Here is a 25,059-nt window from a genome sequence, read left to right on the forward strand (position 1 = left end):
CGTCAAAAAAAAAAAGGCAAGTCAAGTCAGGCAGCCGCGTGGACTGAAAAGGTTCCCGGCTGACTTTCTGTCTGGCTGCTGGCAGATTGTCACGAGTCCACAACAGATCCTACGAACCGCACGCTGAGTGTGTGTTTTTTTAAGTGTGACGACAGGTTACAGGGACTCTGCCCGGGCCGCATCACTGACTTCATGCATCACACAACACCTGGCTACACAAACACCACCCGTGTTCCCACACGCAGCTCCATGCGGCGCACGCTCTTATTAAAAGTAAGGTTTAACTGACACCTGGGGGCCACAGCTCGTATTAAAAACTCACTCTGCCTTCATCTGATGTGATTTGACTGATCACCGTTTTCCACGTGAAGCCCTTTGGTTCTGCTTTGATCGGGTTACACAGGCTGCGCGTTCATTCCTGCCGTGATATAGATGTCAACATTAAAATAGTGACATGTTAAAACGTGAAATGCCAAATTTGTCCCCTAAACGCAGCTCGAGTCCAAAAGTGCTCGTGCGACCTTTTTGTAAACCTGCGGCTCTCGAACCCTCCTCCAGAGGGTCCTGGTCCCGGTGGGGATCCAGGCCCAGCCCTCCTCCAGAGGGTCCTGGTCCCGGTGGGGATCCAGGCCCAACCCTGGCAGTGGTAATGCATTGCTTCTCTACTTGTATAACGAGCCACCCAAACCTGACGCCTCGTTCTACCTACTGAGCTACAGTGATGATGAAACACAGAAATGAGCCAAATGGTTTCTGTTTGGTCCACTGAGATCCAACAACAACAAAAAAAAGGAGCGTCTTCCCAGGAAGTTCTGGCTTCATTAGTCCGGGCCTTCTTGTCATTTCACCAGCAGTTATTGAGGCGGATGTGTGGAGGCGGGACAGTCCAGTACAGTTCAGCTCCACAGTCAAGCAGCCAATGAGGAGCGAGAGCCAGACACAATGGCTCCGCCCCACCTGTCAAGTCCAGATCTCCGCCTCAGAAGGAGACGGCAGCGTCTCCGCGTCGTCTCATTGGTCCTCCAGCTGGGGGCTGACAGCCGCTCACAGTCAGACAGAAATCTCGTAGGTGGTGCCGCCGACGCCCGTCACCTTCTTCACCCCGCCGGCCGGGGGCTTGTGGGCGGGACTCGACGTCAACGCGGCGCTGGAATAGGCGACTCCGGGCCGGGCAGAACCACTGACTGGGTGAGAGGGAGAGGAGGGGGCGGAGCAGGAGGAGGTGGAGGAGAAGGGCTGGCCGCCGTTGGTCCGACTCAGAGCTTTCATCTGGATCAGCTCACCCCTGATTTCAGGAAAACAAGGACAGAAAAGAAGCAGAAGGTGTGACGCAAAACTTCACCGCTGCAGTCTGGAGAGAACAACCAGCTCATCACGACAACAACGGACAAATGAAATCATGCTGAACGGGTGTTTCTGTTCTCTGGTGAAAGAAAATGTTGAATAATTAATGCAGAAATTCCAGCAGAAGGATTTAAGAGCCGTTAAACTACTGAACTGGTGTTAAAGTCACATGTTTACTATCAGTCCTGGAGGGGGAGACGCCTCCTCCTCAACCAGACTCTGTCCACACCAGAGGTGGTTTTACATAAACCAAAACAAGTTGGTTGGGAAAGTTACTGGAGCTTAAAAAGTGCTTGTAGCAGCTGCTCATCTCCAGCTGACCTCTGACCTCTGACCTCTGGGCTGCAGTGTTGGCACTCAATTCAAACTAATATATTTGTAAGTACCAGCTGACACGTAACACTGGAGCAGAATATCAGAGTTCATCACAACAACCGCTGATTAGGAGGTTTAACTATGCAGGGGAAAAACACACACACACACACACACACACACACACACACACACACACACACACACACACACACACACAGATCATGATGAAGAGCAACAGGGACGCCGTACGTTACATCAGCGCTCTCCTTTTAGGAGTTTCATAAGTTTTAAAATAGTATTTCACATTTTATTTCACAACCGTTGTTATTCTGTCTTTCTAAATGTTTGTTTCTGAACATCTGAATTCATGTAAGTCTCTTATTAGTAAGATAACATGAACTCATTGTATCATGCTGAGCAGTTGCTGCAACAAGTTTATTCATAAGAAAAAGCTCCATTAGTTCCTGCTTTTCATATATAGATATTATTATAGATATTATAGATGTTATTATAAATATTATAGATGTTATTATAGATATTATAATAGATATTATTAGATATTATAGATATTATTATAGATATTTCATTTGTTCTGCAGACAAAGATCTGAAGTAAGAAAACAAACAAACTGAAGGTGGAGATGATGCAGAAGACGAGAACAAACAGGCAGACAACGACAGCACAACACAGCAAGAGACCTCACAGACCAATGGAAGACAAGCAAAAGGAAGAAGAGGAACTCACAGGAAATCTGGCAGGAGGAGGAGGAGGAGGAGGAGGAAGAGAGAAGGGAAGAGGAGCAGGAGGAGCGGTCAATCAGGTAGTCAGGTTCTCAGGCGGGCAGGCGGTTTAATCAGTGTTAGCAGCAAACCAATCGTCCTCAAAGGTGAAAGTCATACTCACTTCGGCACTTGTATTCCTCCTCCTCCTCCTCCTCCTCCTCCCATCCCTCCTCCTCCTCCTCCCACCCCCGCTGCGTTCGCTCCAGCTGACGCGGAGGCCTTGCGGACCAGCCGGTACTGCATCTCGGCGGCGGCGGCACTCGAGTACGAGAGCGACTTCCCCAGAGGCGGGGGGTGTGGGGAGCGGGGAGGGTGAGTGGTGGAGGTGGTGGAGGAGCCCAGCGGGGGTGTCGGTGGAGCGGGTGCGGTAGGGGTAGGCGTGGTGGGGGGGTGCGTGAGGGGCGGCGAAGCGGGGAGGGCGGGAGGTGGAGGAGGAGGAGGAGGAGTGGTGGTGGTGATGGTGAGAGGAGTGGTGGTGGTGGTGGTGGGAGTGATGGTGGTGGTGATGTGGGGGAGGCGGGGCCGTGGAGGAGGGGGGGCCAGAGCTTTGATTGGCGGGCGGGGCGTGAGCCCCCGGGTGGGGCTCCCCCAGCAGGCGCTCTCTCTCCGCGGGAGGCGGAGGGGAGGAGGACGTGGTGGAGGAGGAGGAGCGGTGGAGGAAGGGGTGGTGGTGGTGGTGGTGGGAGGTGCGGTGGTGGTGGTGGGGAGACTGGGAGGACTGGGAGTGCAGCTCAGCATCTCTCTGCTGCAATGACCGGAAGGGGGAGCTGAAGCCGCCTCCTGCCGGCGTACAGGGTCTCCCGGAGGAAACCTCAGGGGCCGCCGGGCCCGACACCACCCCTTTGTCGAACTCATCCCCACCTGCCAGCAGGCTGTCGTAGGACAGGCTCCCGTTTCGAGACGGGTGGTGAGGCGGGGGCGTCTGATTGGCTAAGCTCTTGAAGCTGGCCGAGGTGGTGGTCGCCTCGGAGACGTGGGCGGCGCCCGCCGACGTGTGGGTGGAGCTGGAAGAGCGGGACGCCACTCCCGACAGGACGGTGGGGTCGGAGAAGGAGGGGTAGGAGCGCCCGCCGAGGGAGTAGCCCGGGATTCCCCCTCCTCCCACCTCTCTCCCCCCGTCCCTCCTCTCCCCACCTCCCCCGCCCCCCACTCTGTCGGAGGAAGTGTCTCTCCGGTCCAGGCTGGGCTGCGAGCGGAAACCCGGCTGCTGGCTGGCCTGGAGGAGGGAGGACGTGGAGGAGGAGGAGTCCCTGGCACTGCCAACACTCTCCCCTCGACTCAACTGGAGGAGGAGGCGGGGGGAGAGAGGAGGAGGGAAGGTGAAGGAGAGAGGTGGGAGGGAAAAGAAACAAGAAGAAGCTGAGCAAATAAGGGCAGAGAGCATTGTGGGAGTTTAACCAGGAAACTCCCTCTAGTGTTGACATGCTGACATGACACCCGGCTGCTCTACTGACACTGCTGGTCCTTTAGATTTCACTAATTTCTTTGAGAAGATCTGGAGACAGCACAGTGCTAAGATGAAGAAAACCCCCGTAACACTAAACAACGACGGCGGCCCTTCTATCACTGGACCTTCATCGGGCTTCCTGCCGTCACTCATCGGCAGCACAGAGCCAGAGGTTTCACTCCATCTCAGATGTGAGGGCTCTGTGTGCATCAGGGCACCTGAACAACAGACTGGTGGCAGATTTCATGTAGAACAGAGGTGTTGTACTGTATAAAGCTTCTGTATGTAACAAACGTCACACTGACGAGGAAGCTCACTTCATTTCCCAAATGTACAATCGATGTTGTCTTTTTTTGATTCCTTTTCCATCCAACATTTACCCCGATGAAGGTCCTGACTGAGATGTCTTCTAGTCAGTTATCATGCGCGTCTTCCTTTTCTCCCCATTAGATAATTAATATGTTCAGATTTACATTCTTTCAGTGTGATTGGTGATTAAATGACACTAAACTGGAATTACGATGTCGGTGATTAAAGGTTGTCAGTCACACGACAATAGACGAGCAGTCGCAAAGGAACGCTGAGGTTGCTCAAATGATTACACTTAAGGTACAATATTACTATTAAAATATACATTAAAAAATTTGTCTGAAATTACATTTAACAAATGATCAACATGATACATTTTTTGGAGGTATTTTTAGAGGTAGAAAGGATAAATAAACTTCCACCTGATGTCTCCAAAAACCCACGAATCAGACAAAAAGAGGGAAATGAGTTGAGCTTCCTGTCCGAGTCCTGAGACCTGCCAGTTCACTGTGCAGCATCTATCTGGTTCTTCAGGACATACGTTCTACGCGTGAGGAAGATCAGATGACAAGACTGCGAAACATCTAAATGAAGAGATGGAGGGGATGAAGAGATGTGCTCTTCAGAGGAACGGGTCCTTCAGACCGACCCGGGAGAATCTACAGGATCCACTGAAACAGTTCAGAGTCAGACAGGACAACTAATGTGGAAAAACAAACTTAAGAGAAATGAAGAATGAAACTGTTTTTACAGAGACTGACAGGTTGGGAGGGAGCGGACCAGACATGGGTACAAATACTGAGCAGAATCAACTCATCATTTCATCAAATAATAACTTTCTCTTTGTCAGCCGTATATTTCTATTTTACTAAGACGGATAAATGCAGCCACTAACCCATCTGAAATGGTTCCGTTCAGTATTTCACCCATGTCCAGAGCAAACGGAGAGGCACAGAAACAGAGTTAAAACATGGAGATAAGAGGGAAAATATGCTTTTAGAACCATCACTTACTGATACTGATCAACAGAAAGCCACTGAGAAACCAAACCAAGACGGGCGACAGGAAATCAAAAGGGAAAACAAAAAAATGGAGATGCATTAGAGTGAAATCAGTGATTAAAGGAGCGGGGACAAAATGGAAGTTCAGAAGCACACACACTCTCCAAACTCTTCATATATGATGGACTGCAGATCATCTGCTGGTGTGTGTGTGTGTGTGTGTGTGTGTGTGTGTGTGTGTAGTACCTGGTTGGCGTACGCGTGTGTGAGTGCTGTGTGGTTCTTGCCGGGGCTGTACGTGGGCCGGTACTTGTACATGGTGGGGGTGGGCGGGGCTTTGTTCAGCAGGCTGCACTCTGCAGGAAGAGAAGGTTTGACAGTGAGAAGTCGGCTCTCAGGCGGCGGGTGAGAGTCCAGAGCTGCAGCAGGAAGCGAGGCGGCGTTTACCCTCGGCGTTCCCTCTGCTGATGCCGGGGTAACGAAGCTCCGGCTTCGGAGGAGGAGGAGGCTCGGCGTCACACGACTGACTCTCCATCATCTCCAGACTGGACTTGGACTGGAAGGAAGGAAGAAGACAAAGAATCCCACTCAGTTGTCTGAAATATGAAACACACCACCTCGTGTTAATGCACACTACTTATTCAGCTCTCCACAGATAGACCAGCTTCTCTCCTCAACAACTACAACCCGACCGGTAAACCCGTCTGCTCATATTGGACTGAACTTTCTGTATTTACACAACATTGTGCAGTGAAGCTGCTCGGGGTGAACGAGAAGGTTTAATCTTAATAGTTTCTTATAATTAGTTTACTACTAGTTTTTCCCTCCTAGTTAGTGTGGGAATTGTTGAATTGTTGTCTCTCTGTATAATGTTGTAAAGTTCTGCTGGAAGGACTTTAATGTGTTAAGTGCCATGAAATAACCTGTGTTGGGATTTGGCGTTATATAAATAAAATTGAATTGAATTATAATTTTTTTAACTTCCAGTGTTTTAATGCACTGATGTCAGCGTGCTAGAACATAAACCGGAAAACACACATCACACATGTTTGGTACAAGTATCAACATTGTTTAAGGGATCATCGCAAACAAATGTATGCTCATATATAAATAATATCTGTAGATATAATAATATTAGAATCTTTATATTCACTAATATCTGCCCCAAAAGTCCAGTATAAGTCAAGCTAAATAAATAACCATGAAAAGAGAAGAAACACCTGCAGTTGGTCTCATCAATGAAATGATTGAGGCTCATGACGATGACAAAGTCAAAGAGAAGTAATGAAAAGGAGCTGAAGGACATAAGTAGGAACAGAATCACGACTTCCTGCAGAGCTTCAATCCGTCACCGCAGACGTCACTCAGAGGCTGAGAGGAGACAACAACAACAACAACAACAAACAACAAACATCCACCAGCTCTTCCCTCCTTCTACCATCTCTGAACACAAGCAAAATCAGATTACAACTATTCAGCAAATTTGATCTTTTTTTCCTGGAATAAGCAATGAACGAGATGCTATTGATTGTGAACATTATATTTATACGTGACATAAATCCTGACCCAATAACGGAGACAACGATCTGAACTCTCCCGGTCGTGTTCTTTGTTGTGGAGCGTCGCAGGCTGTCGGGCCGAGACGTGTTTTTGTGGCGTGTTGGCTGATGTAATGTCACGGCACTATTCAAACAGCCGTTAAACCTCCTGCTGCCATCTGGACCTTCCTATATGCAAACTTATCAAGTGCACATTTGAATGAGTGCCTTTGCATAACACGTGTTTACAAGCCGGCCTGAGTCATTTCCCTCCCTCTTCCACTGCTGACTGAATCCAACAGAATGAAAAGGAGGCGCTGTTGGAGGCGCAGACGTCAGCGCGTCCTGCTCTTCTCACCCTGTGCAGGTCTCCTTGGATGCCGTTGTCCAGGATCTTTGCAGCCAGCTGTGCTTCGGTCAGCTGAGGCCGCAGAAAAGGAGGCTGCACACACACACTCTGCACACACTTCTTCCTGCCCAGATACCTGCACAGAGCGTCCACATTAGAAACAGCAGCCATCACACACACATGTACATCATCCACTCATCACATCCCACATCAGGGGTTACCAGTTACACTATCAAAGTACTTCTGTGGTTTTTATGAAGCAAAATGACAGTTTTGAAAGCAAACAAAAAAAAAAAATCAAGTAAATGTATGGATAGTTTTATAGTATGATGCTCCAGAGGGCAGTTTATCTTCCTCCCACCGCTGCTCATATCTCAGAGAGCTTTTGCTGTGATTTATCGCCGTATAATTGGAATCTAATTGAATGTAAGTTTCAGTGCGGCTGTTCCTCATTGAACAGGTTTTATCACCTGCTGCTCACGCTAGTCATTTCAAGAGCAACAGTTGTCACCAGCTGGGAACGAGAAGCTGCCAATGTTTACCGGCAGGTTTTTACTACTCCATGCTGGTAATAAAAATGAAACCAGGAGACATTAAAAGGTTCAACAAGAGAGTTGTTGGCATCAGTTTCCAACTGAGAAATGGATCCGAAATGTGCCCCTGAAACCATATCACAATTTTTGCAGGGTATTTGTGCAATTACAATACTATTGACGGTATGAAACAATACAGAAAAATATTGCATTAATAATTCATATTATCAATTTAATGCCAATTTCAAGAATATACAATTGCAAAAATTGGTTTCTGTCAGCACGAACAGGCTTCCTTTAAAGATTCAGCAAAAACTGAACAAAACTGATCTCAGCTCTAAAGTTTGTAATCAACAGATTCTGTATTACATGTAGATGCTTTGGTGTCGTGCCTGTTGATGCTGTATGTACTGATGACGTCATAGTGTCGCGTGGTGTAACAGTATGATGTCATAATATTATTGTGAATGACACCATATGGCCCACACGGAGGCGTGCAGCAATATGGTGACGTGGTTATGGAGTAGAGACATCTGCATTTACACAAATCTGTATAATGACTGTGAACAGCTGATCCGAGAGAGTAAACCCACCTGGGAGCCTGGGAGCTGCAGAGGACATGGGACACGTTCTTCCAACAGCCATTGGTGAAAGGGTTAACTCCTCCTCTGAACTTCCCTGTCACCTGGAGACAGAAAATACCAGCAAAGAATAAACAAACATGAATTTAAAAGACAAGAGGAGCAATTAACAAACTATAAAAGGACTTTCAAACACATTTAAATGACGACATTTAAAGCAAAGACAAGTTGTCTCCACGTGTTGTACTGATGTTTCACTGAACATTTTCCACAGTCAACTACAGGATTTCTGCCACTAGCTTCTGGGATGTTTTCATGCTTCCAGCTTCCCACCTGTTCATTGGTTGTCCTGCCTCGGGCCACGAGCACTATGTGGAAGCCGGTGAGCCCGGCAACAGGGATGAAGAACAGGCCGGCGACACACATGACAGCCAGTCTGAGAGCACAGGGGGGTCAAGGAAGGTCTCAGGATATCAAACTCAACAAATAGATAGAGGACCTTCATATATTCAATTAGATTTAACCAGAAACACAAAAATAAAAAGGAGCGTTCATCGTGGACATCTGCTGCTCTGCACCAATACCGACATCTTTTCCTGTGATTCCACTACCTCGATGTCCAAAGTGCACATTTTCCCCTTTTAACTGAAAAACCTCCCAAACAGCTGCTCAACCTTCAGGGAAACAAAACACCAAAAACGAACCAAGAAAATCTGTTTCAGCCAGTTTATGACACCTTTAGTCAATTCTCATAATTATGTCCGAATGCTAAATGAAATGCTCCAACAACACACTGAATAACTCCTCACGTGGTCTCATCTGAAACAACCTAACAGAAACCACGACAGCATGTAGAGACGGAGGGATGTGAAAGGATACGTGACGATGGCGTGCAGCCGGTCGATGTTCTGCCGGTGGTAGAGGATGAAGAGCAGGCCGAAGCCGAACACGGCCATGATGTGAGCCGTCAGCGACAGGAGGAAGAGGAAGAAGTAGCGGTAGTTCCTCCTGCCGATGCAGTTGTTCACCCAGGGGCAGTGGTGGTCGAAGTCCTGCACGGGGGACAGTTAGTGGGACACTGCGGTGAGACGAGCGGTCCGAGAGGCGTTTATATGTACGATTACAAAAGGAATAGCGTTTTTAAAAGAGGGTTTCCAGCAGGACAGCTGTTGAGGAATTAAGTTTTGTTGTTTGAGTTCAGTGTCCACCGTATTTTTGGAGCGATGTCGGGGAAATAAATGAAAAGGCAACACAAGGAACGTTGTGATTCTCGCTCTGCCTTCATCTACTAAGAGACAGAAGTTCAGCTACTTTACTGATGATGTTGCTCCTAGAAATGTTCCTGTTGAGGTTTTTTTTTTAGTCCCTGATTCTTTTAATTTTAGGACATCTCTAAAAGCGAGAGAAAATCTGAATATTTGACGGGCCTGAACATCAGAACTCACTGCTGTGCACAGATCATTTCTCACTTTCACACACTCACAACAAAGGAAAGCTCTCAGTGATGCCGTCGTAACGAGGTCGTCATTATGTGAAAGGAGGAGTCCATCTGGCAGCAGACAGAGAACTTGTTTTGGATTCGTTTTCTTTTGGAAGGAAACAGAAACGGTTTCTGGGTTCTGTTCAACACGCTGCTGTTCAGACTCAAATTTAGTTCAGCTTGATTGAAATATTTCAGCTGAAGCCGAGTTATATTTGGGGGATTCAGCTTTTGTCAGCTACGCTCCAAAGATGTGGAACAAACTAGCTGTTAGATATCAGGGAAGCTGCTCAGTTAATACTTTCAAAAGAAAGATCCAAACATATCTCTTTACATCAACCTTTAACTAGCTACTCTTGAAGCTCTCCTGCACTTGAACTACCGCGCCTTTAAAATGGATATTGCTATATTATATTTTAACTTTAATTCGATGGATTTTATCCGTTTCATATTCATTTTATCTGTTACTCTGCATTTTATCGGTTCTTATGCATCCAATTTCTTTTCTATATTTTTAAATGTTCCTTTATATGTGTTTTCAGGTGAAACACTGCATGTCATTTTCTTGCTGTAAAACACTTTGAGCTGCATTTCTTGTATGAAAGGTGCTATACAAATAAACTTTATTATTATTGAGTTAGTTTAAACTGCAATGGAAGGCTGCTTCCTCAGCGTGTCCTCCGATGCCTCTGTAGTCAAAGGTGGAGGTGTGAGCACATTAAGACAGATCAGCCTGTTGACGTATTAGTTATAATGTGGATGCAGTGAGTTTGTGCTGGTGAGGAACATCCCACCTCCACACAGTTGTCACAGACGGAGCAGTGCGAGCAGCGAGGCGGCCGGTAGAACCGGCAGGTGGAGCACCACTTCATCCGGACCTGGATGCCCCGGATCTCCACCGTCTTGTAGAGGGGAGCACGGAAATCATCCTCCTTGTCCTCATCCTCCTCCGCTGCAGACAAAACAAATACATGATCTCATGCGCAAGGCGTCTCTCTCTCACACACACACACACACACACACACACACACACACACACACACACACACACACACACACACACACACACACACCTCTGGGGAAGATGCCGGGGTCCATGAACGTGGCCATGCAGAAGTTGGCCAAGACAAACAGGAAGATGACCCCGTTGTAGATGGGCACGGCGACCGAGAAGCGCTCGGAGAGCCACGGACACCTGAAACACGAGGAAGAGGAAGAGGACCTTCAAGAATCTGTCACATTACTGTTCGGTTCAGCTGTAGTGAAAGTGAGGTTGAGAGCTCGGTGGTCCTTTGATGTAAAATAAACCAACACACACGTTCAGTGATGCTCTGATTTTTAGATTTTTGTATTCATTATATTTGTCAACTAGAAGTTGGCTTGATTTGATTGCGCATGACTTCACATGAGCCTGAATTTAGAGTTGGTTTAAAGTTTCTGTAGGTTCGTGCCTTTCGAAGCGCAGGATGATCCTGTAAAGGATGAGGTCGGAGGCTTTGCTGTATTTTGATGTTATTCTGTCCTCCACCATGTCTGTGGCTGTCAGCAGCGAGCTCATAGGTTCCTACTGAAGACGCAGATACATGAAAACGGCTCACACACCAGTAGTTGCTGAAAATCTGTATTTGGTGGGGATTATTTTCAGCAGTGGATTAAGTACACTTTTAGTGCTCTTTTGAGATATTGAGGCAGCAGGACAGTGTGTATGAGATTGAGGGAAAATAATACACAATGCATGTGTCGCCCAGTGCAACAGAGGGACCCACTGGGTTTAACAGACTCAGGAGTGGAATAATGGAGCTCCATGGTTCAGAGGAATAATATACATCAGAAGTTGAGTATTAAAATCTATTTTGGTTGCCATGGCTACCTCATAATGGTCACAAATGTTTTGACCATCAAAAAAAACCAAGCTACTGGTCGAGTTTGTTGAGTATTAATTTGACATTGTTTCGATAAAAGAAGCTTAATCAGCTGGTTTGGATGGAGCCCAGCTATGTGAATAAATGTTAGTAATTTCAAGACCACCCCCCCCCCCCCCCCCACCCCCCAAGACCGAAGGAGGCCGTCAGGTCAGGAGACACCCGCCGGGTTTTCGTTGATGTTTACGGGGTTGTGTCACCGTGAAGTCGTCCCTCAGGGTCAGACTGTCAACACCGAGACCTTCTGGGGGAAAACAGTCGCTGTGAACCACCTGAACTGCGGCACCACGGCAACAGGGTTCTCCAACAATGACAAAACGCACACAACAAACACAATCGTAGCTCCCCACCCTCAAACAAACACACGAGTCTGCTCGACTCTCAGGTGACCAAAGGAATCGCAGACGCGTCGGACCAGCGCTGACAACAACGAGTGGAAGTCAGGTCCTGGTGTTAATCCAGAGACAAAGCTTGTAACACTTCCTGGTGAAGGTTCGAGCCTCCGCCTGCTCCGAGCACATCACGCTGCTACTTACCGTTCCAGCGCAACAGGAGCAGTCTCTGGACTTTCATAAAAGTGTTTTTGGATTGACTTTGTGCTTATATAGTATAGTATATAGTATAGCTTTGTGCTGATATAGTTGGGTTATTTTTTTAACATTTTTTTAGAGTCTTTAATTAACAAGCACACCATTTTTTTTTTTTTTTTTTTTTTATCTCAACCTGCCGGGATACAAACACTGACAGACTCAGGGAGAAAGAAAGAGTGAGAGACCGGATGATGGGCTTTTGTCAGGGTGACAGATGTTGGCCTATTTTTCTCCTCCCTAATCTGAAGCACAGAGCTGACTGCCCACCATGCTGACCCCCCCCCCCCCCCCCCCGACCCACACCACAGAGATTAGATTTTTTTTACACACACACACACACACACACACACACACACACACACACACACACACACACACCTGTCAATGGTACTTTCTCACATTTCACCCTCTCACCACTTTTTTTGGACATCTCACACTCTCACTCAGACAAACACACACTCCAGAGTGAAGTGTCACAAAGATTAGAGATGACAGTCGGTAACACCGCTGACTTCGGACTCTGTCAGAATCACCTGCGGCGCTAAAAGTCCACACTGAGGCAAAGAAATGTGAAAACGTGGTTTACTTGCCAAAATGACTTCAGTTCAGTCCACACTGTTGTTTACCGTTTGTTTCTTTTAAGCTTCTGCGTCACACGACAAACAACAGAACTGTCGAGGTCGTAGCCGGACGTCCTCTGACCCTCGCAGGACAGATGCATCCTGATTGGTTGGTTGCTGGTTTTGGTTTTTTTTGCCTTCTGGGCATAATTTATGTTATTACATTGTCATCCATTATTAGATTACGTCTGTGCCAGCGAAAATGATCCTGTTGGGGGTGCTGTGGTTGGCCTACAACCGTGATCTGGGGGACAATCTTCCTAATGTCAGCAGGACATGAAGAAGATTTCTTTGGCTGCCATTTCATTAAGTTTAGAGATCTTTACTGCAGCTTCACAGTTTAAAGGAGACTTTTTATTCACATAGCTGAGCTCCACCCAAACCTGTCGAATAAGCTTCTTTTATGTGAACAAAAACATGTTGATTCTATTCACACATGTTGTATCACAACAGTTTAAATTCAACAGCATGTGCATGTTTTTTTTTCTGTATGCGTCTCTGTGTTTTTAACAGTGCACACAACTCCCAAGCTATTTTATAAAAGTGTCCAATAAATTGTTCTAATATAAGATTTAAGAGGGGAATCCAGCGTTTCCCCTTCGATTGGGACCCCCCCGCCCCTCCTGAAAGAAACGCATATCTCGGTCAAAACCTAGTGTCTTGCTGGACCCTGTGTGAAGCTTTTAATTTGAAAAGTTGCGGCATCCAGCCGAACAGCGGTGATCTCTCACTAACTCAGTGACACACACAAATTTGTGAGCAACCCTTTCGCTTCCAGCTCAGCATTTTGCAGACACGTTGCAGGTTGCGTTTCTGTCCTCTGACCTCTGTGTGTCTCACTCAGGACGGAGCTCAACCTCACACGGTGCAGAGCAGACACACGGTGTCGTTTTCTCAAACAGCTTAAAACATTTTTAAATCCTGGGCGCCCGACTAAGTCAACATGTGGTAAACATATTGTTTGAACCTTCAGAGAGCTACTGGGAGATTGTGAGGCGGGGAGGAGAGGCCTGCTCAGTTGGTTTCACACTAACAAAATACTTCCAGCACGTTTAATCATTCTGCTGCAGCTGACTGCTTCAATCCAGCTGCATACAGATGCATTTAACACAGCTTTGTGTCTCCCCATCATAATGTCATTTCTTCTCGTTCCATCAGTCTGACAGTAATCAGAAATATTTAGTTTGTTTTGCTGAAGGCCACCAACAGACTCAGATCATTTCTTAATAACATACAAGTCTTTGTAGAAACTCATGATTGTAGACCTTTTTCTTTTACTGCTGCCTCTGCAGATTCAACTGGAAAAGTGATCCAGGAAACTTGGATCAAGATGCACATTTGTATGTTTGGGCTTAAAGCTGCATTCACTGATGACTTATTTTTATTATTGGAAGAAGCAGTGAACAGAAGGACATGTTGTCACTTCATTCAGTGGCGAACCTGATGGATGCTTCTTCTCACATCAAGCAGATATGGAGAAAGAGGAGCCGTTGTTCATAGTTTTGTTTGCGTCCTCGTGATGACTGCTGATCGAATACTTTAACCAAAGTTAACCAGCCAGCTCTTCTGGCTGCTGCTGCTCAGGTAATGCGCTGCGTGTTTATCAGAGGGTTTTCATTTCAAGTAAGAGCTGCCAGCTACTGTTGGAAATAATCATAATGAGAGCAGTGAGAATAAACCAAATAAAGTTGTGGTCTATGAGCTAAAAAAAAACCTAATAAAAAAAAACAACCTGAGGAATTCATAAGTTTTTGTGGGATTGTCCGTACGAGCAGCTCCTTTCACTTGTATTACATATACAAGTTGTCATTTGACTCCTTTTTAATTTAAATATATTAAAATACTCAAATTGTCACCAATCAAATCAAGCAACCGCAGCAATGTTGGTGTTAATGAAGCTCATCAACAGGCCTGTCTGTGAGAGACGTCCTGCACGGTGGTCACTTACGTGAAGCAGAAGAAGAGGGTGGTGGAGCCAACGAGGAAGAAGGTGGCCGCCGACACCGGCACGTAGCGGGAGGGTCGGAGGGGTCGGCTGGACGGGACCACGGCGTGAGGGAGGGGCGACGAGGACGGACCTCGCCCGCCGCTCTTACTGCTGCTGCCTGCCATCACCTCCTGTGTGTGTGTGTGTGTGTGTGTGTGTGTTTATTCACTCACTGCTGTGACAAGGTGTTTGTCATTCAGTTAAATGTTCCCTTGGGTGTGCCGAGTGGATTTGTTGAGTGGAGGCAGAAAGGATGGATTGGGGGAAAAAAAAAGGAAAAGAGAGCTACAAACGAGACGGAGGGGGAGTTCCTCTTTCAGATGCAAAAGAGGAAAACGCTCCTCAGCATCGCCCCACTCAGATGGGAGGACGGGGGACTGCTTGTTTTCTTGGGTTCTTAGGTCAATCCTGATCTACTGTGTGTGAGAGATTAAAAGGAGCTTATAAGTCTCTGCTGTAAAAGCTGCGTTTCCCTGTCGGCCACAAAAGCAGGTGGGAAGGCGGGGTGAAGAAATAAGCCACTGATTGTAAAGAGGAAGGTGTTCGAAGAATAATCTGTCGCAGGCAAATATGCAAACGCTGGATCTGCTCTGTTCAACTAAACATGTCAAGCAATTACAAACACAAGCCAAAAGAAAGTGGTCATTCTCATGAGTCTCTTTCCACAACAGTACAATCAGTGTAAAAAAAAGAGTAAATCAGCTTGTTGTCTAACAAGGAGAACAAAGGCAGAATAGTGCAAATAAAAAAAAGAGCCTGTTAATCAAATTATATTAAAAACAAAAAGCATTTGGACCCGTGTGTTTCAGTTTGTTAGTGATTCAGAGCAGTGAAATCAAACAAACTGAAGCGTTTCGCCCTTGATGTGACTACAACCGGTTTGATTAGTCTTTAAATGGGGGCATGGTGAGTTACAAGAGGAGTCAGAGGTAAAGCTGCTTCGGGAGGATACGCTCATGGAAGAAGCAACAGCAACAACAAGAGGTGAAATGAGGCTGAAAGAAAAACGGAGGTGACAGCTTGAAAGAAAAAAGGCCTGGGATGATAATCTGACTCGACTTCCGGTTTTCTTTCCTGTGACTTTCCTCAAGTTAGAAACAGTGCAGGCCGGGTCCAGATATCGGACATGGGCTTTGTTTGAAGGTTAAGTCTGCACTCGTACAAATGTTCAGTCCGATGTGACGTTCTCAGGACCCGGAGAGAAGACGTGAGGGCAGCAGTGTGACCAAGAGTCTTGCAAACACAAATGTCTCGCTCTGCGTTCGGGAAGGCGACAACCGGCCTTCAGTCCAGGACCTGTATTAGAAACAGCAGTCTGTAAGTGGGCCAATGGAGTAGCCTGGTTTTCCTGTGTCGGGGCATCCCTAAACCCCGCCGGTGGCCGCCTCAAACCACCTCACCGGCCGGCTGCACCGCGGACGCGATTGGAAGACGAAGAGCAGGAGGTGATTGTGCGGCATGTTCCAAAACGTCGAGGGTAGAATCCAGTAGAACATCCATCAGTATCCATGTACAGGAGGTTTTGGAGGAAACAGCTAAAAATGACGGTTTGGATCTGGAGCGTCGGGAGTTATGCGTGAACAGATAATGGTGTTGTTTCGTATATCAGTCAGCCACGGCTGAATGGACTCAGCTCCCCCACCGGGTTCCTTGTTCCACTGTTAGTGGACGGCCGCGCCTGCTGGTTATGTAACCGTCAGCATCCCAGCCACAGGCCCTTTTTTCTTTTTGGCCCTCTTCTCCAGGGACTTCCCTCTGCTTCCTTCCCAGCAGAGACCACTGAGGCTTGGATAACCCCCTCTTACAACAATCCCTTGGAGGATACAGCCTCTCTGGAGCAATGTCCTAAAAACAGCCTCGACAAAAATGTGAAACGTAGTGGCTGTAATGTTGGAAAATCCAGCTTCCAAAGGCCAGTTGTATCTGGAGGTTTTCAGATGTGAAGTATGCTTCTCTAACCTCAGAAACAGCACGCGATCACATTTCCCCGTCCGGAGCCAAGCCGAGGCCTCCTCGGTGGAGATGATGGATCTCTCCGTGGATATGGATGATGGATATGGATATGGTTCTCCAGGGTCGCAAACCAAGTGAGTCCAGTGTGCTGGTCGGTCAGGATGCTGCACCTACAGTAGAAACGACAGGAGGAACGGGTTGAAACGACCAGACACTCCAGTACGGCAATATTTATTAAAACTATGTACTCCAAAGGTGTGGTATCTTAGTTTTGTCCAATATTTCGAAACAACACGGCACAGTTAACTGACAGTTTAATGTATCCGTGTTGACACTGATGAACATAATATATAGTTAAGTTTTAACCGAGCCCCAACAATCACTCCTTCTACACTACAATTGAAGTGGAAACACTACTTCCTCCAACAGCTCCTTATCAGCGCTGCTCACAGCCAAATAATTGGAGGACAAATGTTGGAGGGAACTTTCCCAGGGGACCAAGAACCCAACTTAGGAACCGAGCCTGCGTTTGGACGGGAGGAAGCAGGAAGGGGATGTAGATCCTGCGCGATAACTCAAAGTGCAAAAGAAAAAAGATCAGTCTGTGCTCTGTAGGTAGAACATTAATACAACTATTACTGCTGGGCTGAATATTACCAAGAGGTCAAACACAGCAACCTCCAACTCACACTGCTCCATTCACAACCGAGGAAGTCCTATCAATAGCTGGACATTTCATTTCATGAGCATTAAAACTGATTTAATTGGTTTCTTACTTTCATTCAAATATCACAGTCATGTTTTTTTTTTTCATGTGATCGTTTGGTTTTGTGTCGTTTTTACTGCATCACGGGTCAAACAATTGTCAAACAATAACAGGAACGTGCAGAAGAACGGTGACTTTCTGAGATGAGTTCTTCTGGTTGGCTTTGGTTGGACGGGCTGGCCGTCTTCCATCAGGAATATGTTCATTTGCCATTATTATTATTTGGACTTGAATATTTCTTTATCTTTAGGTTCTTGTGAAAGCCATCCAATCAACACTAATTAGCACAGACAAAACACACTTTGTATGAACAGATATTAGCATATATTAGGCAAAAAATAAAACTGCAGTGCACAAATACTGATTTGATACCAGAAGCACTGGTTGTTTGCAATACCATTTTCTACTTAGTCAAATCTGAGGATCCATTTAAGGAATATTTTTGTCTTTTTTGAAACTCCACGTCAGAGTTTTGTTTCTGTTGAAAGAAAGTTTTTCCTCGATGGGGACTTGTTGGATCTCTTCTTAATACTGCAAGGTGTTGAACTTAATCTATTTGATCTCTATTTTCATGTTGAGCACTTTCTGCATGTTTTCATTGTATTCTACCGTGAAGCACGTTATGATCCGTGTCATTTGTAAGTAAGTAGCATCAGAGTGGAGGCTGAGCTTTCACTGAGATATGAAGCTTGAGCCCATCAGACTGACTGAGGACACAACAGTGACTTTTATTTCTAGATCTGGGTATTGACACTAATTTACCAAATTCCGATTCACAGGGTCTCGATTGGATTGGATATCGATTCGAGATATTTCAGTTACGTTACCAATTTTGCTCGGCTGTGAAACAGAATCTCAAAGAAGTGATTCTGGTACAAGGAACCCCTCCAACTTAGTGCATCATTAAAAATATGAAAGTTTATTAAGAATAGACCCCAAAACAGTTACATTAATGCACTTATAAATTAATTATGTGTACATATGTATGATAAACAACATCTTTTAGAATTTATTTTATTTATTCAGCTGGCAGCTCATGCAAATTAGACTTGGCAGCAAATGTAAACATCAATTATACCTCTGGAAAACACTTTGCAGTGATTTGTGCTTCTATGCAATCGACCAAAGTGGTTGTTATAAACACTAAATAAACATGTATGAGAAGATCACCGAGCTAAAAACATAAACTACATATTAAGGAAAAGTAAACAGCCACTAATCAGAAATTGAAAAAGGTTGTGAGAGTTATGGCGACAGGTTTGTGATTACTTCTCTAAAGCGTTTAGAGAAGCGTCAGTGAACTGTAACGTGGTTCCAGTGTGTTAATGAAGCTGTCATTTTCATTAACTCTGTAAGGGCGAAGATCTTTACATATGAAAGTGGCGACAGCCTATAATATTTATATCTGGCGAACGCCTTGTTGAATGCTTTGGGACATTTGTGGCATTTCCTCAGTATTTCACCTCCGTTTTGCACATCTTACACACAGCTTTGCTTTTGTTCAGTTCTTCACTGTCTTCAATGTTTTTAAATGTAAAATGCATCCAAAAATCTCGACTTCAAATCTGCTGTCACCTGGAAGGGAACAGCGTCTGCAGTGGTTGCTATCTCTCACCTGCCAGATCTGGTTGTGAGAGGCGGATGTTCACGCCAGATTAACGTGGTTAAAGCTTCATGTATCCACAGTTTAAGGCCACAGAATCTGGTTTCTTTCCCGCTAATAGTGAAGCACTGATGACTCTGCTCCTATTTTAAAAAAACAAATAGTTTTCAATCCCCTCTGTATCTGCCAATCAACGTCACATCTCCTCACCAACTCTTCCCGTGATGTTTGTGTCCACGTGTGATCCCGACACCACAGCATGACAACCACATCTCAATGTATTCAGTAAAATGGCTTTGAGTATTGACGGTTACAATTAAACGCAAGTTTTTTTTTATTTTGCATTTCATTTGTTCCCAACTTTGTCTCAACACGTATACAACGAAACTAGTTTTTCATGTTTGTAATTAAGAGTGTGAGAAACACACGGCGACAGATTTCTTAAAGAGCGCTGCATGTCGTCCACAAGAGCACTTTTACTCTGCAACAGCAACGTCTCAATAAAGCTGCCATCTGCCTCTTCTCTCCCTCTTTGATTCATCGCAGCTCAGCAGATTACCCACAGAAAGCTGTTTGCAGAGCCTAAGACCGGCTGCGAGGACGCATCCCTGTAAACAGTTCAGTTTATGGTTGTGAGACTTCAACCCTTCGGTCAATAAGCAGAGGAGTGCATCTGTTTAGGCCGGCGTGATGGATGGACCTGCCTGCTACTCTTTATCTGTTACTGCAGCCCCATTCATCAGCACTAATCGTTCTGCCCTCCTTCTTCCTGAGTCTGACTCAGCCCGTGTTGATGTCCGTGATGATGTTGCAGCCTTTACAAGCGTCGAGAAAACCTCCTCCGACACAAAGTCTTTGGTCCAATTAACGTCCCCCACATCTGCAGTGTTCTTCATCTGTTCCTCATTAATAATGGAGTTCATACAGAGACACGTTCATCAAGTCATTTACCACTTATTGTATCTGTTCATATTGCTGCATCCTGCACAGCAAAAACCTCCCTGGTAATGTTTGCTTTTTTTATGGCCCTGGTCTTTGTATTATTGATCCATGATAAGGACTATTATACTACAATAGTGCCACAAAGTTAGCAGAACAGACTAATTCAACGGTTAATCACAATCATTAGTATGACAATTATTTGCCAACTAAAATATCGTGATTGTGACAGAACAAATAACGTTGAAATAAAGTTGTCGGAGACGGCACATCCTCGACTTATCTTGGAGATCATTTTCTAAAAAGATGTCAGCGCTATTTGGTTTGAAAGCTCTATTAATTAGCTTTGAACAACACAGGAGAAAAAGGTAAAGGCTTTTATGAATACTTGGTAAACCATCACCGGCAGACTGATGTTGGTGGAGCACCGACAAATGATACCGACTGAACAACAAAACAAACGGCAACCAGAAACCTGATCAGCGTGGGTGGCCAGAAAATGACACTTTCATTTATCTATTATTTGCATACAGGGAACAAGCTGCACACTCTTACACATAATCCTCTGCTTTTGTCTATTAGTCAGAGACGGACTCTCATCAACACCCGTTAGCGTGACTGTCAGTTATGCTTCTTTTCCAGCTCGGCGGGTAAACGACAGTAGTTTAGTGGTCAGTGTGCTGAAGTGGAAACTACAGCGCCGCTTTCTTTTTACAGACTCAGAATTAAATTGTAAGATTGCCAAAAGAGTCCCAGTCTGAATTAGAAGATGATTTCCTGTCGGTACCAGACACACCCACCTGTCAGCTCACCCATCAAAAGAGCAGTTAGCCCTTCAACCTGGACACAAAACAGTTGAAGTGCGTCTTGCATCAGGAGATGAAGCCTCGAAACAGGATAAAGTAACAAGTATCCCATGTGCCAGTTTATCCCAAAACATGTTCACTCTGTTGACACTTTCTCCAGAACTGATGGAAGTCAATAGCAGACATGAATCAGCATCTGGCCAGAGGTTCTCTCTGCACCATTTGGGCCTCTAATTTATCTCACAGTAGGAGGACATTACACTGGATGAATTTTTGCATGTGCAATTTTGCCTTAAGAAGTAAATCCCTTAATCATGTTTTATTTTGAACGTTCAACATAACTTTTCAAATGTAACTTTGCAGTTGACATATACATATCATTTGTACTGTTAATTTATTCATTAATTGTTTGTGTATTTTATGAATTTGATCACTCAGCAAAGCACAGAGAAGTTTTCCAGATTTGACTGGTGGAACTACTTTTAATGTGGTATTTCCTTCTGTTGTATCTGCAGCATCTATTGCTCAGTTGGTGATATTTACAGATTCGGGCCAATAAAATCCTGATAATGTGTCCACATTCATTTTATATTAACTTTATCGTAAGGTACATTTTTGGCACTTAGCTACGGTAATGGTCTCGAAGCCCTTCACACACACACACACACACACACACACACACACACACACACACACACACACACACACACACACACACACGGCAATGTGCTCACCGGCCATCGGGAGCAAGTTGGGGGTTCAATGTCTTGCCAAAGGACACTTGAGCAGGAGGAAGTGGGGAATGAACCGCCAACCTCAACATCGACCATCTGAGCCACAGTCGCACCAATCAGAGAGTCAAGCAGTCTTTTCAAACCCATGTCTTCAAGATAGGAATTCAAGACATGGTTTAATGAGTCTAAGGTCAATGTAGAGGTGTGAGGGGGATTTATACAACCTTAACTTGGACACATTATTGACGTATAAAAGTTAAACATTAAGTCCAGCTGCTATGATACCAAATACTGAGCAATATAACTAATATATAAACCTGCCTTGATATGCTGTAAAAACTTGGAATGTAATTTGTGTGTAAACCATTCAAAAAGCCCGACACGTTCATACTGTGGTGCTTTTCTAAACATACACAGCTTCATTTCTTCAAGCTCCACAGAGCTATTAGATATTTCCTCATTCAACAATGAGTTTGATGTGATCAATAGTCCACTCGATCTCCTGCACTGTGCATTGGGACTCCATCAGGAAGAATCTCTGCGCTCCCAGGTGCTGTATAAAGCTAGAAACTTCCCAAACACAATGACACCTCCTCAGTGAAAGTAACCGAGCACTTTTACACAAGATACTCGTGCTTTGAGTATTTCCATTTGATGCTACTTGATACTTCACACTTCATTTCAGAAGGAAATATTGAGACGTTATACACCACCACATCTCTTCGATGAATTAAATACGTACGCAATACGTAATGTAACACCCTTTAAAAAAAATACAACACAGTGTTAAACCATTTTGGCTTCTGATGTCTTACAAAAAGCAGCGTCACACTTCAGATGTCTACGAGTAGTTAACAGCTCCACCGAACAGTGATTTCTTTATTTAACGTGTTTCATTTCAATAAATGCTCAAATGATCCAATATCTCAGCAAAAATCTAAGATGAGAGGAAAAAGTCAAAAAGCTGAAAACAGATTTGTGGATGAGAGCTTTGTATTGTTTCTTCTTTCCTCTTCCAGTAATCATCTGATGATCCTCTCGTGTATCTGCTGTCCCTGGATAGAAAGTAGTTCAAACCAGCTACAACACTACATGCTAATACCTATGTACTGTAGGCTTTTCATGTATTGTAGTGGAATATTTTAACACGGCTGAATTGCTCCTTTTACTTAAGGATCTGAAGACTTCCTCCACCTCCACATGGATACCGGGTGTGTATGGCCCGCTGCAGTCAGGCCGAGGCTGCCGGTGCCTTGATTAAATGCACCAAAGAGGCAAAACGACGCCTGAACCCGCGGACACCAACAACCATGTTCCCTGAGCAGGAGTCTCCGCTTTTCAATATGACTTTTACAGCGTGGGTCTGCACGGTGTCTGCAGAGCCAGAGGATGCTCGATAGGGAGGGCTGAGCCAGGTCACACCGACTCGGCTCCGCGGAGGGATCTCACGGACCGAGCATCGCTTGACAAAGCTCACTATGTATTTAGCGTGGCGGTAGTGTGATAAGACAGAAAGTACGTGTCATCATTTCGACCCATTTTCTCGAACCGGACCCTCCTCTTTAAATCGGCTTGCGTGTAAAAACCGTGCAGTGGTTTCTGGGTCGGGTCGCCGGTCAGATCGAGGGGGACCGGAATGATCTGAGCCGGCGAGGGAGCGTGTTGAAGCCGGGGTGGGGACAGAGACACCTCCGTGTCCTACTGAGGACGACACTAACACCAGCGGGCTTGGATGAGGTGCAGCACATTAAGCTCTAGTCTAAACTCCGGGTTCAGATTGTGATGCTGGTCGCGACTCCATCATGATAAAATGAAAGCAAGGTGGAGATCAGTCACGTTACTTGAAGGAACTCCCAGCTACACAAGCTGGATCTGACCTACATCTGAGCTACATCTGATCTACACCTGATCTACATCTGACCTACATCTGATCCACATCTGATCTACAGCTGATCTACACCTGATCTACACCTGATCCACATCTGATCTACAGCTGATCTACACCTGATCCACATCTGATCTACAGCTGATCTACACCTGATCTACACCTGATCTACACCTGATCTACATCTGATCCACATCTGATCCACATCTGATCTACAGCTGATCTACACCTGATCCACACCTGATCTACATCTGACCTACATCTGATCTACAGCTGATCTACACCTGATCCACACCTGATCTACACCTGATCTACAGCTGATCTACACCTGATCCACACCTGATCTACAGCTGATCCACATCTGATCCACACCTGATCTACATCTGATCCACACCTGATCTACAGCTGATCTACAGCTGATCGACAGCTGATCTACAGCTGATCTACACCTGATCCACACCTGATCTACAGCTGATCTACAGCTGATCGACAGCTGATCGACAGCTGATCTACACCTGATCTACACCTGATCCACACCTGATCTACAGCTGATCCACACCTGATCTACACCTGATCCACAGCTGATCTACACCTGATCTACATCTGATCCACACCTGATCTACAGCTGATCGACAGCTGATCTACAGCTGATCGACAGCTGATCTACACCTGATCTACACCTGATCTACAGCTGATCCACACCTGATCTACACCTGATCTACAGCTGATCCACAGCTGATCTACACCTGATCTACACCTGATCTACACCTGATCTACACCTGATCCACAGCTGATCTACACCTGATCTACACCTGATCTACAGCTGATCCACAGCTGATCTACACCTGATCTACACCTGATCTACAGCTGATCCACAGCTGATCTACACCTGATCTACAGCTGATCTACACCTGATCCACAGCTGATCTACACCTGATCTACATCTGATCTACACCTGATCCACAGCTGATCCACAGCTGATCTACAGCTGATCTACAGCTGATCCACAGCTGATCTACACCTGATCTACATCTGATCTACACCTGATCCACAGCTGATCCACAGCTGATCTACAGCTGATCTACAGCTGATCTACATGACTGTCTATGAAACATTAGCACCAGCTAGCCGAGAGCTCCTCAGGTTAGCCCTGGCTGGCAGCAGGCTCACCTGTGAGGGGGTTTCCAAATGGCTCAGGGTCCAAAAACGATCAGTCCTGGTCGTGTTATTTCCTCTCGGGTGATTAATATTCAGCAGAGACAAATAGTTCCGACCACCATTCTCCGTCGGAGCCAGAGAGCAGCTCGTCCTCATACAGAAAGGTTAGCTCCGAGCTAGCCACCCGTTACTTCACAGCTAGCTTCGCTCGGCGTGGTTTTCTGTCATTGTCTCCCTGCGAGGCCGCTCGTCCAACGCGGAAGGTCCAAAAGGAAGACAGCCAAGTGAAAACAACCCCCAGACAACCGTGTAGTCTTCTCATGTACCCGTTGTGTCTGTGGCCAAAAGACTCCCTGAGGCCGACATGTTTGTCAGTACTACAAACTCCGATGCTCTCACGGGAAGACTTGTCGCAAC

At 45.7% G+C, this 25,059-nt stretch overlaps 1 protein-coding gene across 1 annotated transcript; it reads right to left on the bottom strand.

Annotated features, from left to right (window-relative positions):
• Positions 1–25,059, bottom strand: zdhhc5a (zinc finger DHHC-type palmitoyltransferase 5a). The gene is given in 13 exon segments (XM_069166904.1): positions 1–1,285; positions 2,563–2,786; positions 2,788–3,723; positions 5,445–5,554; positions 5,646–5,754; positions 7,095–7,221; positions 8,212–8,303; positions 8,533–8,635; positions 9,079–9,251; positions 10,474–10,631; positions 10,753–10,874; positions 14,760–16,921; positions 24,655–25,059. Coding segments are annotated over 12 exon segments (2,553 nt in total). The 5' UTR covers positions 14,924–16,921; positions 24,655–25,059; the 3' UTR covers positions 1–1,050.

The sequence above is a fragment of the Embiotoca jacksoni genome, unplaced genomic scaffold (genome assembly GCF_022577435.1).
Source record: "Embiotoca jacksoni isolate LCO1_2020_lvr unplaced genomic scaffold, fEmbJac1.0.p SCAF_4, whole genome shotgun sequence".
NCBI classification, from domain to species: Eukaryota; Metazoa; Chordata; class Actinopteri; family Embiotocidae; genus Embiotoca; species Embiotoca jacksoni.